The sequence below is a fragment of the Xenopus laevis genome, chromosome 3L (assembly GCF_017654675.1).
Source record: "Xenopus laevis strain J_2021 chromosome 3L, Xenopus_laevis_v10.1, whole genome shotgun sequence".
NCBI lineage: Eukaryota > Metazoa > Chordata > Amphibia > Anura > Pipidae > Xenopus > Xenopus laevis.
The window spans coordinates 67,434,356-67,450,556 of record NC_054375.1 but is presented as its reverse complement, the minus strand read 5'-3'; the positions used below and the strand labels follow the sequence as shown (position 1 = coordinate 67,450,556).

General features: G+C 34.7%; 1 protein-coding gene across 1 annotated transcript in view; it reads right to left on the bottom strand.

Annotated features, from left to right (window-relative positions):
• The window catches only part of trhde.L (thyrotropin releasing hormone degrading enzyme L homeolog), a 313,341-nt gene that overhangs the window by 96,785 nt on the left and 200,355 nt on the right, over positions 1-16,201 (bottom strand). Inside the window, exon 7 of the mRNA XM_018241799.2 lies at positions 15,716-15,781. Coding sequence (XP_018097288.1) covers positions 15,716-15,781 — 66 coding nt within the window. The remainder of the gene's footprint in view (positions 1-15,715; positions 15,782-16,201) is intronic.

Genomic DNA, 16,201 nt, shown 5'->3' with positions numbered 1-16,201 from the left:
TTTTTTATAAATATATATATATATATATATATATATATATATATATATATATATATATATATATATATATATATATATATATATATATATATATATATATATATATATATATATATATATATATATATACAGTCATATGAAAAAGTTTGAGAACCCCTCTTAATTCTTTTGAGTTTTGTTTATCACTGGCTGAGCTTTCAAAGTAGCAACTTCCTTTTAATATATAACATGACTTATGGAAATCGTAGTATTTCAGCAGTGACATAAAGATTATTGGATTAACAGAAAACATGCAATATGCATCATAACAAAATTAGACAGGTGCATTAATTTGGGCACCCCAACAGAGATATCACATCAATACTTAGTTCAGCCTCCTTTTGCAAATGTAACAGTCTCTAGACGACACCTATAGCCTTTGATAAGTGTCTGGATTCTGGATGGTGGTATTTTTGACCATTTGTCCAAATAAAATCTCTCCAGTTCAGTTAAATTTGATGGCTGCTGACTGTGACTGATGCTTGAACATTATCCTGAAGAATTTGTTGAAATTGGGTTGAATTCATCTGACCCTCAACTTTAACAAGGGCCCCAGTCCCTGAACTAGCCACACAGCCGCACAGCATGATGGAACCTCCACCAAATTTGACAGTAGGTAGCAGGTGTTTTTCGTGGAACGCGGTGTTCTTCCACCATGCAAATCGCTTTTTGTTATGACTAAATAACTCAATTTTTGTCTCATCAGTCCAAAGCACTTTGTTCCAAAATAACGGTGATGAGCTTTTGCATACAACAAGTGACTCTGTTTGTGGTTTGAATGCAGAAAGGGCTTCTTTCTCATCACCCTGCCATACAGATGTTCTTTGTGCCAATTGTGCAGAATTGTAGAACGATGTATAGATACACCTTCGGCAGCAAGATGTTGTTGCAGGTCTTTGGAGGCGATCTTTGGGTTGTCTGTAACCATTCTATCAATCCTCTGCATATGCTGCTCCTGTATTATTCTTAGCCTGCCAGACCTGGGTTTTACAGCAACTGTGCCTGTGGCCTTCCATTTCCTGATTAAATTCCTTACAGTTGAAACTGACAGTTTCAACCTCTGAGATAGCCTTTTGTAGCCTTCCCTTAAACCATGATACTGAACAATCTTTGTTTTCAGATCTTTTGAGAGTTGCTTTGAGGATCCCATGCGGTCACTCTTCAGAGGAGCACAACTTGCAATTGGCCACCTTAAATACCTCTTAAATTCTCATGATTGGACACACCTGCTTATGAAGTTCAAGGCTTAAAGAGCTAATCCAACCAATTTGGTGTTGCCAGTAATGATTTTTGAGCAGATACATGCATTCAAATTAGCAAAACCCAAAGTTTTGCACAGCCAGTTTTTCACATTTTATTTAATTTCATACAACTGAACACTGCTTCACTAAAACTGTTTGTTCAGAAAACACCCCAGTACTCAGATGTTCCTGGGAAATGAAAGACATACCGCTATTATCTTTTTTGTTTTAGTAGAGTAAATTATTATGGAGGCTGAGAGGGGTTCCCAAACGTTTTCATATGACTGTATATATATGTATGTATGTGAATGTATCTATGTGTATACATTTTTGTTCTTAGGTCCATGTGCTGGGGGATACACTAATGGTTAGAATTGGATGGACATTATAATTTTTAACACAATTTAGTTGTAGCTAAATATGCACATTTAGAATCATGTCGTTATGCAGATATCCATTTATATTTTTTAGTTGAAAAATAAAGACCAAAGCGTGTAGACACGTTACACAGTAGAACCATGTGTAATACACTACAGACTGAAATGTCAATTGTGTTGTCAATACCTGCGACTAATACATGTAAATAGCACAGTTGTGCATTATTCTCATTCCAACATTAATGAAAATAATTAGAAGATTATGGAGATTTCTCATTAGGTTTTAACTGGACTTTACTAGCAAGAAGAAAATCTTTAGATATTGACGAGGACTGTACTTAACTTTCAGTGTTTAGGTGTCCACAACAACAATTTAGCTTCAGTTATTTACTTCATGTCCCAGTAAAAGCTGTAATATATAGTAAACAGCTTCTTGCAGAAAATGGCCAGTGTTTTATAGCACAGACAACTCACCCTTAGGCATTTTTTACTGTGTTTTTTACCCCCGGAATAGACTTGCTGCCTAAATTTTTTCCCTTTGACTTGAATGGTTTATGCTTTAAATTACGTTCAAAAAGTTGGGGATCCCTGCTCTAAATAAAGGCCTTAAATAACTGTATGGCAATCAGGAGGCAAAAAAAAAATGCTACTAAATTAAAATAAGACACATGAAAGCTAAATGTGAATGGACAAATAGAAATATATATAGATATACGCAGTAGATTCCAATGATTTTTATGTATATAACCTTATATATATATATATGCCACCTAAAATATAATTCTAATGTATCCAATTTTCAAGGGGTGAGTAGACAAACCTAAGTTTGTTGTTTCTTGGATACTATTTTGCTCTTCTAGCTACAACTGTGTAGAGCAGCAATCTTCTTGTTCTCCAAAGCCTAAGCCTCACCATGGGCTTATAACTAGCTAATAAATATCAGTTGCCATTGTTTTTGTGGAGCATTCTGCTCTCTATTACAGACTTCCTCATAAGAAATAATGGAATGTATTTAATCCTACATGTCATTTATTTCTAAGACAGCCAGGTCTTGATTTACTAAATACCAAAATGTGTATGTCCATGTTAAACATGAAAATATTCCTAAATAATTAGGGGTGTATATCGACAACAGCCCTAATATCTAATATGGAATAAAAAGGAAATACCTGAAAATAATGCAAAGACTTACAATTAGTAAAATGCAACAGTTGTATCTTACATTTAGATTAAATTAAATTGCCACATGCTGAAGCATTTGCGGAGGAAGAGGCGGTGACTAGAATCACTTGGAAACCCGTAGGCTTTTTTTAAGTCTGTTTTTAAAGAAACACATGAGACCCAATCAGTAGCAATGGTAGTTGTACCGATCCATGTTGGGAAGGTACCCACAAACTTTAAAGGAGAATTAAACCCTAAAAATGAATAGGGCTAAAAATTCCATGTTTTATATACTGAAATTACTGCACCAGCCTAAAGTTTCAGCTTCTCAATGGCAGCAATGATTCAAACCTGTCACAGGGGGTCACCATTTTGGAAAGTGTCTGCGACACTCACATGCTCAGTGGGCTCTGAGCAGCTGTTGAGAAGCTAAGCTTAGGGGTCGTCACAAATTTTCAAGAAGAAAATGAGGTTTGTCTGTAATATATTTTGAGTCTGTCCCTAAGCTCAGTAAGTGACAGCAGCACAGAGCATGTGCAGTGAATCAGCAGAAAAGAAGATGGGGAGCTACTAGGGCATCTTTGGAGACACTTATCTAGCTTACTTATTTAGTTTAACTGTCCTTGTCCTTTAAGACCAGAATCTATACAATATATAGTACATTATGCTGCTTATAAAGTTTGTAAGAAAAGTTTATAAAGCTGCAAGGGTGGCATTATTTAATAACAGCACCTGTTTTGAGGGGGGCACAGTTAAAATTAAAGCTTAATACTCATGAAATATTTCCTTTAAATAAACTCACTGGCAGTGTGATCAAGGAAGTATTAACAATAATAATTTGCAATAAATACAAGAAAACCATATCTAATATTAAGCAAGACACAGTAGTAAGCATCCATAAGTATGACAAATTCAATGTTGTGCCTACATATCTAGCATATTTTGGTATTCTGTATTTAAAATTGATTAAATGTCTCCTGAAGCTTCACTCCAGACTTATCCTGCTTGTTATGGTTGTCAGACTGTGTTTGTTCTGACATCCAGTTGAGACTATTACTCCTGATGATATTTGCTCTGATTAATAATTCATATAAACGGATTTAAGAGTTTTTTTATTTTTTTAATATTCGGTCAGAAAATCATGTTGATTAGAACTAATAGACAAAATGTATCAAAGGAACAACAGCAAGAGAGTATGACAACTGCATCTTTTGAAAATGAAAATATAGGTATTGGATCAGTTATCTGGAAACCCATTATTCAGAAAACTCCAAATTATAGGAAGGCAGTCTTTCATAGACTCTATTGTAATGAAATAATTATTTTTTTTTAAAAATGATTTAAATTTTCTCTGTAATAATAAAACATTTAAACATAGATATAATTAATCGTTATTGGTGTCAAAACAATCCTATAAGGTTTATTTAATGTTTAAATTATTTATTAGTAGACTTAAGGTATGGAGATCCAAATTATAGAAAGATCCCTTATCTGGAAAACCCAAAGTCCTGAGTATTCTGGAGAATAGGTCCCATGCCTGTACTAAAGTAGAAAATATTTACACAAAATAGCAAATATAATTCCAGTGCTTCAACTAAAGTATATGTTAGTTACCTGACCCTGGTGGTCTAGCGGGGAGGCAGAGACACCCACTGCGCTGCTCGCGGGGACGCCCACAGTGACTTGAGGGGGGTCACCTGGATCCTAACTGTTGCTTTTGAATCTGAGCTGCATGCTGAGGATCAATTGCAAACTCACTGAACAGTTATGTCCCATGTGGTCCCCCTTCAAGTCAGTGACTAACTCAGGGTTAGAGAGCTGAAAAGCAGGAAGTGGTGTTCTGGCTATTATGTTAGACATCCAATCACTCCAGCCTTTATACATTACATTTTTGGCTAACTAACTATATTAGAAATATTTTTTTATTTTGTACATCTATTTATCCAGTTTTTATTTTTACACTGAATTGTTCCTTTAAAATAACACATCAATCTTCTTCATATGTAGGGAAATAGCTAGTCATCATGAATTTCAATGTTAATAGAATTATACAAACTAGATGTTAATTGTGGGATTACTGTTGGAATATTTAGCAAAACTACATTTTCTTATGAATAGCCATGTCATAATATACTGTTATATACATATATTATTCTGTTGATTTGCTAATATAGACTAAAAATGAAGGTACAAAATGTTTCTCCACTAGCAGAATTATTATCCATTTCACATGTCTTTATTTGTAGAGTGCAGTTCTTGGAGATTTAGCAATGTTAATAGTAATACTTTTAAAAAATTAAAGGTTGGGCAAACAGTATTTGTTAAACTACACATTCTTGGTCATTAGTAAATAGAATTGCATTAACATAAGTCCTTTTAATTACAGTTAAATGATTTTGTGGGGAAGAGTAATGGGTGCCAGCACATCAGTCTCAAACAGATGGTCATTATCTCAGAGATGCTAACTTCAAAGTGGAGACTATCATGCTCCAGTAGTGACAGAATAAAAAAAAAAAAAAAAGTTGACAAAGTTGTTATTGTATGGTAATATTCTGGGTAAACAAGATGCAAAGGTTGTAACCTGTAGAACTAATAAAGTGCTATAACATAAATGTACTTTTTAAATGCATTTTTTCTCTAATTACAGCACTATATTTTATCAATTTGGATATGGTGTATTCTGATGTTCATGGTGTATCTGATATGGAACATGCAAACATTCCCTCTAAGGAATAATACATACTATATTAGTAGTAGTAGTAGTAATATTTTTAAGGTTTTAATAATTGTATATCAAAGTATTATGGATGGAATGTGGTTATTTTAAAGGGCCCTGTGCAAACAAAAGCTGCACATTTTCATTTGATGGTTTTGCAGTTATGTAGTAAATATATCCAATTAAAGAATCAAATGTTTGTCACAATGTAGTAAAATTATCCTAACCATATGTTATGGTTAAAGTGTTAGTATCATCTTAAGATACTGTACATGTCTGTATAATTTTCTGAGCTGTAAGATACTATTCTACACTGCATTCCTACTATTCAGAGGAACAGTATTTCAGAAAAAATATTTTCTTGAGACAATACTGTTATTACGGCATAAATAGTAAAATAGTAAAATGTGACATACAATGGTCAGTTAGGACCTTATATGAACTTGGACCTAAAATAATTATATTTACCAATGGGTGAAAGTTAGAGTTCACCATTTGGTATACACACACATATATATATTTTTATATAAATCCCATAGGAATGAACAGTGTGGGTGAGAGTGGGTGAATTTTTTTGCGGTGAGGCAATCAAAACTTAATACATATACATTTGGATTTAATGCTTATACATTTGGATTTAATAATTTATTTTCCATAATATTAAAATATTGTTGGAAATGTTACTGCCAACATGTGCTTTGCCTTGTTGCTACGAAGATTAGCTGAGCACTAATACCTATAGGAATACCCATAGAAAAAAATAAATTGATACATTTATTACATAAAATTATCTTTGTCTTGGGACTAAAGCTCAGTTATTTATGTTTTATTTTGCTTAACACAGGCCAGTCATGAAATATACACTAGAAATATATGCCTACTATTATTTTCTAATTTAGCTCTACTGCGGTCTGAAATGTTAACCTTTTCTCTGTAGACTTAGAAAAAGATTAGATAAACTTAACTGGGATGTTATGCAGTATAAAACTTTTAATTAGACTTAGCTTATCAGTGACACTTATTGCTGAGGCCCCCTTTGGGAAGTTCTAATAAGCAAATTTATACAGCAATTACAAATTTGTATTTCAGCAGATTATCTATAGTAATTTATAAAACACCCTGAATACTGAAATTCCTTTTTCTCAAGACTCTTTTTATCTTACCGTCTTTGTCTTGGGCATTCATATTGTTTGCTTGACATTCTGTTTTTATTTGGCATCTCAGCACATTTTAAGGACTAAAATTATAGTGCTCAAATGTGACATGATCCCATGTGTAGTTTATTTAAATTTCAAAATGAAAAGCTTACTAAGAGCAGATAAGATTTATTGTTTTTTCCATCTTAGCATAATTGTATTTCAGGTGAGCATCAATTTACTTTAAGGGACATTTCTAAGTAGTGTGCAATGTTATAAATAATTCATCTTCCCCTGCTATCTGTGATGTGATTTCCTAAAACACATTTCAAGAGAGTAAATCATTTTATTTTGTTTTCTGTTTGTTTTGGGTTTGTTTTTTTTTACAGTTGCAGGTGTGTTCTAAGCTCTGCACAACACAACAGGTAAAAAAATTGAAAAACCATGGCGGGATATAATTAGTTTACAATTGTTAGATTTTCAAGTTATATATATAACATGTATGTGTTCCTATTTAATATGGTTAGTAAGTGTAGATGGCATATTATTAATAATTGGTGCTCCAAATAGTATTGGTTTCTATATTTGGCATTTAGGGAAGCTCAGCAGGACTTGCTATTAACATATGTGGATCAATAAGAATAACTAAGTTTAATGATTGATCCACATGAGCTCAAGTGAAAATCCATGTAATTTGCTCAGCTGGGGGTAGTTGAAAACTAGCTTTGAAGAAACCTTACACAATTAGTGGTAACAGAAATATATGAATTATGAGTGTCTAGTCACAGAAAGTAATACATGAATTCAGGCAGTTTTTCAAGGCAATAAATGCTCAAAGTAAGGCTTAGACTATTTAACCTCAAGTTCTAACTGCCAATCAAGGTCCTCAAAGAATAAAACAAGCTTTGTTGTGGATTGCCTTGTGGAGGTGTAAAGGCAAGACAGTGTTGGACTGGCCTACCTGGATTCCAGGAAAACTCACGGTGGGCCCAGGTGTCAGTGGGCCCTCACGCTGCTAAACATTTGGCCTATTTCAAGGCCATTCCCTATTTCTTTGAGAACAAAGAGGCTAAATAGATGGAATAATAGATTATAGTATGTTATGAAAAGAGACTAGAATAATAGACGTTGAGTGAGGAGATTAAGAACAATAGTACCGAGAGTCGGCCCCTGGTCTAAGGTTTTTGGGTGGGCCCCTGGTGTCCCAGTCCGACACTGAGGCAAGAACACGTCTTCAGAACATAATAAAACATAAGTAATTATCATAAAGAAAAAATAACTACCCAAGAGAAGTTCATACAAAAAAACAGAGAGAACATAAAAACTTCATGGTACCAGCTACCACAGAGTTACATTAAAACAATGCTACCACTGTAAAAAGGTACAAAGGTGCCACTTGGCACATAATGTTAAGGTATAGAAACCCCATTGTTGACCAATAAGAGTTGTACAGCAAGTGGAAGCACATGTGAATAAACATAAATAAGAAAACTTTATATATACTGTATCACAATTAAACCACAAAAACTTTAAATAGCATCCAACGTACTTACAAACACCTAAACATTTCCATAACTACTTTTTAATTTGTTAATTTGTTTATATTGCCTTCAGTGTACATGGAATGACATTTGTATGGCTAACAACTGCCAGGAGTTGTAAAATCAATATACCATTGTATTCTATGCATTCTTATTTTCATACACTACTGCAAAAAAGAGTTGCACAAGATACAAAAAGAAATATATAAATAGCACAGAAATGTAACAAATATGGACTGATTTGGAGTGAAATATGCAATTTCTCTTTTGCCTCTAATTATACTAATAATAGTTCTAATAAATGTATCAATTGAGGAGTTGCAAAGAGAAGTACGTAGTAACCTTTGTATCTCTCCTGCAGCCCTCCAGTTAACTAGTTCAGGTGCCGTAGTGTTAAATAATTTAAAACTCAACTTTTATTAGTCCCACTAAAAACATTTTCGCCACAAAGACACATCATTGAGAATCCACTTCAATGAAGCTGGATCATATCCATAAAATAACATACAACTTAAAAACACATAAGTGGACAAGATTGGGGGAGAGAAGTGAGCTGATAACTTCTCAGCCACTATCTATGTAGATATATTCTTCAGTGGGGTGTATTTAAATTCCCCCTTTGCTGTTGTAAATAACTGGGCCAATAACAAGACGCTCAGTATTGGCAATGGTCATTCCTAATTAACTCCAGAAAGCCACAAACCGACAATTCTTAGTGGCTGGAATAGTTATTCCTTATTGCAGCCTCCTAGTAAGTTTAGCACCATCGACTGCGCTGCCCAGTGCTTAGTTAGAATATTTTTTCTTAATCTGCCCACCCAGACCACCCTTCCATAGTTTCCCGGCGTGTGTCTGCCTAACTACGTAGGGAGCAGAAAAGAGCTAGTCCCCCTCTGTCCACCTATGCCTCCCAACGCGTTTCACCGGAACACCGGCTTCCTCAGGGGCATAAGGAAGGAAGCCGGTGTTCCGGTGAAACGCGTTGGGAGGCATAGGTGGACAGAGGGGGACTAGCTCTTTTCTGCTCCCTACGTAGTTAGGCAGACACACGCCGGGAAACTATGGAAGGGTGGTCTGGGTGGGCAGATTAAGAAAAAATATTCTAACTAAGCACTGGGCAGCGCAGTCGATGGTGCTAAACTTACTAGGAGGCTGCAATAAGGAATAACTATTCCAGCCACTAAGAATTGTCGGTTTGTGGCTTTCTGGAGTTAATTAGGAATGACCATTGCCAATACTGAGCGTCTTGTTATTGGCCCAGTTATTTACAACAGCAAAGGGGGAATTTAAATACACCCCACTGAAGAATATATCTACATAGATAGTGGCTGAGAAGTTATCAGCTCATTTCTCTCCCCCAATCTTGTCCACTTATGTGTTTTTAAGTTGTATGTTATTTTATGGATATGATCCAGCTTCATTGAAGTGGATTCTCAATGATGTGTCTTTGTGGCAAAAATGTTTTTAGTGGGACTAATAAAAGTTGAGTTTTAAATTATTTAACACTACGGCACCTGAACTAGTTAACTGGAGGGCTGCAGGAGAGATACAAAGGTTACTACGTACTTCTCTTTGCAACTCCTCAATTGATACATTTATTTGTTACATTTCCTTAACTTGCGGGTGCACTGTTACTTTGTATCTATTTATTTGGTTACTCCATTAATAGGCATTAATAATAGTTCTACTAACAGTTACTGAGAACTAATAGTTCTCAGTAATCTCCTAATTGCCATTTCCTGCATCTTTTATCCATAAATTTTTGTTTGTTTCATTACAACTGGCAACATAAATAACCTCCATCAATAATATCAAGTATAAGTGAAAGAAAGGAACTGGTGACCCTAATGGACATAAATGTAAGCTTGAACATCTGTAAACAGAAAGATTACTATGTTATATATGTTATTGACTGTTTTGGCGTTAAACGTTGTGTGCGTAGGGAGAAACAATAATTTATATGGTTTCTAAAAAATAAATATTTTAGTTAACCAATAATTTCAAGTAGACCTGAACAACCCACCTTATTACTTTGATGCCTGCCTAAAATGCCATCCCCTGCAACTTATTGATTAAATACTGCACAAGATATAACCAACATAAAACACCGAAACAAGGGCTTGCTGGCGAAGAAAATGTGCAGCTTGACGAAATTTCTTTACAGTTAGGATAATAACTCTATAAAGTAGCTCAAAACATGAATAGTATGTCCTTTAAATACAAACACATATTTCATAAGGACTTTAAAGGAATAAAATGAATAGTTCTCCTATAGTACCTGTCCCAACTTCCTAACCACCAAAAATATATTGATTACTTGTTCATAACAATCTGACCTTGCCATAGTTCATAAATCACATAAAAACAACAGAATAATGATATGATCTATCTCCTGAACCACATTTAAGCTTTTGTATTTTTCTCAAAATCAGATTAAGGTGCATATGCTACTTTATAAGGGTACACAGATGAACACTTATTTTTTATGGTAAAGGTAAAATAATGTTATTGCTTTTCTGGGACAATAAGCAGAAACAAGTTAATTGTTAGCATATTCTTTATGAAGCATATTTTATTGGTCACTACCTCCCAAAAATGCAGTCATTTTGAGGATATAGTCATCCATAAAATATGCTTGTTTTCCGGAACACCTGATTTCTCACAGACTGCCTGGGGACAATTCTAGTCATTACAGTATATGATTGCAAGAAGGAAAATCACAATGACAAATTATTATGTTTGACACTAGGCATGTATGCAACGTGAAAATCGTTTTAAACATAAAAGATGTAAATGCATCCTGAAATAGCCATGTGCTTAAACTGTCAAATTATTTGATATCATTTTACTAAAAAAAACCTGATGCTTACATCACAAAACAAGATGCTGTAAACCTAGTATATAACAATGTGAGAATTGAATAAATAATATTTAACAATAGGTATTTTATCTAGGGGCAGATTTATTAATGTTTATATTGTGTTTTCCACAAAAAATGAGTTTTCAAGGTTATTTTTAAGTCAAAAATGTATTTTTTGGGGTTAAAAAACTCATCCACAACCCTGGAAATAGCTTGAATTTGAAAATTTACCATCTTAAACCTGTCGAGGTCATATAGAATTCAGTGGTAGAGGTCCCTTGAACCATTTAAATATGTTTATAGCCTTCATGATGTTTGAGTTTTCAAGCGAAAACCACTGAAAAAAGACATGATCAATACAAGCAATTTGAGTTTTTTTCCGATGAAAACTCGATTAATTTAAGTTTTCGGGTTTTGCAGCTCAAACTCACTGATTCAAAGTTTTTTCCATAACAGTTTTTTTCTTAAATAAACAAAAGGAATCCTGGGAATGAATTCCAAACAAGCTCCAAGAAAATCCCTTTTACATGGGTTTATCCTATAGGCTAAAGCTCACCCACTGGGTTTTTAAAGCAGAAGCCAGGATAATAGCTGATCAGATTCCCAACTACAGACCGGTTTCGCCTTTCTTGAGGCTCATCAGTGCAGTGTAGGGTTATCTGATCAGCTTAGATAAGAAACCAAACCATTCGAGTTGTGAGTTCATTTGAAGTTTAAAAAAGCCACATAGCTCTAAAATTCGACCTTTGATAAATAACCCACTTAGGGGTTACATTATTGAATATCTTTTGATTTACATACAACTTGCAGTCATTTGTCTTGCCTTAATACTGAACTTCATTGAATACTATCTTGGCTATGACACAGTCCTTATTTGCTGTTAGCAGTTATTAAACGTTCAGCAGTGACCTCATTCACTTTAGTCAAAGCTTGTATTCAACAAGCTGGAACACAATAATTGCACCAACAGAGCAGCCAGTATGTTTCTATGGGTATGGGATCCATTATCCTGAAACCTGTATATAATCCAATTTTTTAACTTGATTTATTTTTTCTCTGTAATAATAAAACAGTACATTGTACTAACCAAGCTATGTAATTAATGCGTATTGGAAGAAAAAACAGTTTATTAGGTTTATTTAATTAATCCAAATTAGGGAAAGAACCATTATCCAAAAAACCCCAGGTCCTGAGCATTCTGGATAACAGGTCCCATACCTGTACCACCAGCATGACTTTAGATTAAATTCAGTGTAGAGACTGTATTATTGCCGTGCAGGTATGGGATCCACAAATCCTATCCAGAAAGCTCCAAATTACAGGAAAGCCACCTCCCATAGACTTGATTTTTAACAAATCGTTCAAAATATTTAAAATGATTTCCTTTTTCTCTGTAATAATAATACAATACCTTGTACTTGATCCAAACTAAGATATAATTAATCCTTATTGGTGGCAAAACAATAATAATTGGGTTTTTTAACATTTCGTTTTTTTCCCCCAATATAGTTAATTAGACAAAAATGAAATGTATAAAGGCTGGAGTGACTGGATGTCTAACAGAATAATCAGAACAATATTTCCTGCTTTGCAGCTCTCTTGGTTTCCACTGATTGGTTACTTGAGGGAAGGCCACATGGGTCATAACTGTTTGCTTTTGAATCTGACCTGCATGTTAAGGATCAATTGCAAACGCACTGAACATTTATGTCCCATGTGCCCCTCTCCCCGGCATATTCGTTGACTTACTCAGAGTTAGAGAGCTGAAAAGCAGACATACAGTCACTCCAGCCTTTACATTCATTTTTTTGGCTAACTAACTATATCAGAATTGTTTATTTTATTTTGCACAGCCTATCTATTTATCCAGTTTTAATTTTTCCCTAAACTGTTCCTTTAAGGAAAAGCAGCTTACAGCAATAAAAGTGGCATATGTACACTATATGCAGGTCACTAACATTTCTGAGGATTAAAATGTACATGTATTTTTAAATATGATTGCTTGTAGCTAATAACTTCAACACAGTAAACATTTACTATCTTTCAATATATCACTGCCTATCTTTTCTACCATATTCACTATATGTTACTACTGCCATAATGTGAATATTGTAATGCTAAATGTATCATTCTTCTTTAAATTGCTAATCCTATAACCATCGATGGTCTTCTGTGTCCTTTAGTACTGGATCATTACTGAATCATATCCAGACACACATATACACAAATACATGCTATAAAATTAAACTAAGAGCATAAAAGGTAACGCTAGCACTCTTGCTTTGAAAACTGTATTTTCTATGACTATTTACTGAAAATATGTATTGGAATATTACTGAACTGCAATGTCTATTGACCGATTTTATGTTTTTCCACTTCATATTCATTGCATTATCTAACGACCGTGAGAGTGGTGTAAATCAATAAAACCCTAGTGATATTTATTTCTTTTGGCTCAAGTCTGAACAGGTCCTTTATATTCAATTTCCTGTACAGAAAATAGGAATCATTCAAAATGATTTTCTCTGACTGAAAAGATATATACATAACGCTTGTAAGTAAAACTGCCACCATTTAATTCAGGCTAGTGCACAATTACAAACAACAGTTTGTATAAAAAGAGAAAACTTTGCATTCTGTGACAGTAAAGGAAAGGGGTTATTATACCCAGGTATACTTTCAGAACTGTGAAAAAGTAAATGGGGCTCATTTATCAACACTGGGCAAATTTGCCCATGGGCAGTTACCTATAGCAACCAATCAGTCATTAGCTTTTTAAAGCCAGCTGCAAGTAGAACAATGATTGCAGCATGGGCTAATTTGCCCAGTGTTGATAAATTACCCCCAGTGTATTTTTGTCTGAATAGTATGTATAATATAAATTGAAATAGGAAAACTACTCTAGTCAAATATATACTGCAATTCTGAAAAAGTTACTTTTCTGCTGCTTTCAAGGAAATTCAATGAAATTGTTAATCTTCCTCCTTTCTGTCACAAAGCTGCAGTTCTGTTATGCTTCATGCTTGAGTTTCTATGGGTTATGTATGACTGTAAGTGGAGTTGCGGCCAGCAAAATTCCCTGCAGTCAGTTGTATGTAAAACCACATTCATTAGGTACTTGAGTGAATATGCACTCCATGCACTTCTGTACTTCTATAGTCTAACTTGGCACCTCCTGTCTGTCCTGATGTGAGCACTTACTCCTCCTATTGACACATGGGAACCCTGAAGCTACTGCCACCTCCAAACTAACCAGGTGATAACTCCAGGGTTCTTACATCACCCTGCATCAATTGGTGCAGTGCATTTGCATCTAAAGAATGCACACAAACATCATTTTGCTGTTTAGCATAGGTCACAATTGGATCAGGTGACCACAAAACTGCTGGAAATTTGGGGGAAATGTTGCATTGTGCACTTGAATTTGCACTTTGTTCACTGCACTTGCAGTCATAAACGACCCCTATTATTTTTTTATTCTATTTTTATCTATTTTAACTTTACTCCTTTAGACTAGAAGAAAAGAACTTTCATTTGAAGCAACGTAGGTCGTTCTTCACAGTCAGGACAGTGAGGTTGTGGAATGCACTGCCGGGTGATGTTGTGATGGCTGATTCAGTTAATGCCTTTAAGAATGGCTTGGATGATTTTTTGGACAGACAGAATATCAAAGGCTATTGTGATACTAAGCTCTATAGTTATTATAGGTATGGGTATATAGAATTTAATTAAAAATAGAGAGGGGTGTGTGTATGGATGCTGGGTTTTCATTTGGAGGGGTTGAACTTGATGGACTTTGTCTTTTTTCAACCCAATTTAACTATGTAACTATGTAACTGAACTTATGTCCAAAGTTTTGGGAGTATATTTATTAGGGATGCACTGAATCCACTACTTTATGATTCACTGAACCCTGTATCCTTTGTAAGAGCTCCTCTGTGTGATGAAAACTCACATGGATTCGGATTTGGTTTGACCAGACACTCTGACCTAGCTGGCAGCTCCATTTATAGACCCACGCCCAAATCGCCCATCTCTGAGATCTGGAGGGGTAGGCGTGCGCCTATAAATGGAGGCTGCCAAAGCAAGAAGCCAGGGGCAGGGAGAGCTCAAACTGAACCCATCCACGACCCCCTTCTATGTCCCACAAAATATTTGTGGAAATCACCTGACACGCAGGTATCAGGCTGGCCTGCACATTACTAAAAGCTATATAATTTGTCCATGTCCCCGGACTTTCATATAGGCTGGATAGATTTAAAAAAGTTGGTTACCACGTTGGTTGCCACGGCCCTTGAAATTCTAATCTGCTGGCCTGTCATTTCTGCATTTCTGGATCTGAATAGGGTAAATGTACATAATGAATAGGGTAAATGTACATAATGAATAGGGTAAATGTACATAATGAATTTCTCCAATAGATACTGTACATATCATCAGTTCATGCTTGCAGTAGACTATGTGAATCTAGCTGGCATTTTATTTATAGTGACAGTTCATTTTTTACAAGGAAATTACATTTTTTAAATGCTAACTTATTTAAAGACCAAGCACTATACCCAAAGACATTAACAAAGTTTTAAAATATTGAGAACCTGCTTATTATAATATAAATTAATTACATAAAAGACATTTTTCACTTACTTGTAGTCCTCTCTGAAACACTTTATGACCCATAAAATTAGCCAGCATTCGAATTAGGGCTGCACCCTGTGGATAAAAAAATCAATTAGCGTTTAATATTCATAATTTGTGAACAATTAGTGTACTCTTTTTCGCTATAAGATATTAATTCAACTGTCTGTTACAATATAAAGAAGCTCATTTTCACTCCTATATAATAAATACAGGAATGCCAACCACAGGCAACACAGTATTCATGAGAGAACACAGGTATTTGTTCTTCACCACAATGACCTGTGCTTAGGCTGCTAAGTGCAGGTCACAGAACAAAGTGCAAAAATCATGGTGGTTTGCATCTACTTTTTTGAACTTAGCTTTCTGCCCAGCTCTTCATAAATAAGGATTCACATTTTAGGCACACAGTTTAAAACATAATATTGAGTGGACCAACTGAGAACTATATACCCAGCTAAGTTAAATTGGCCAGAATATAGCAAATAAAATCCC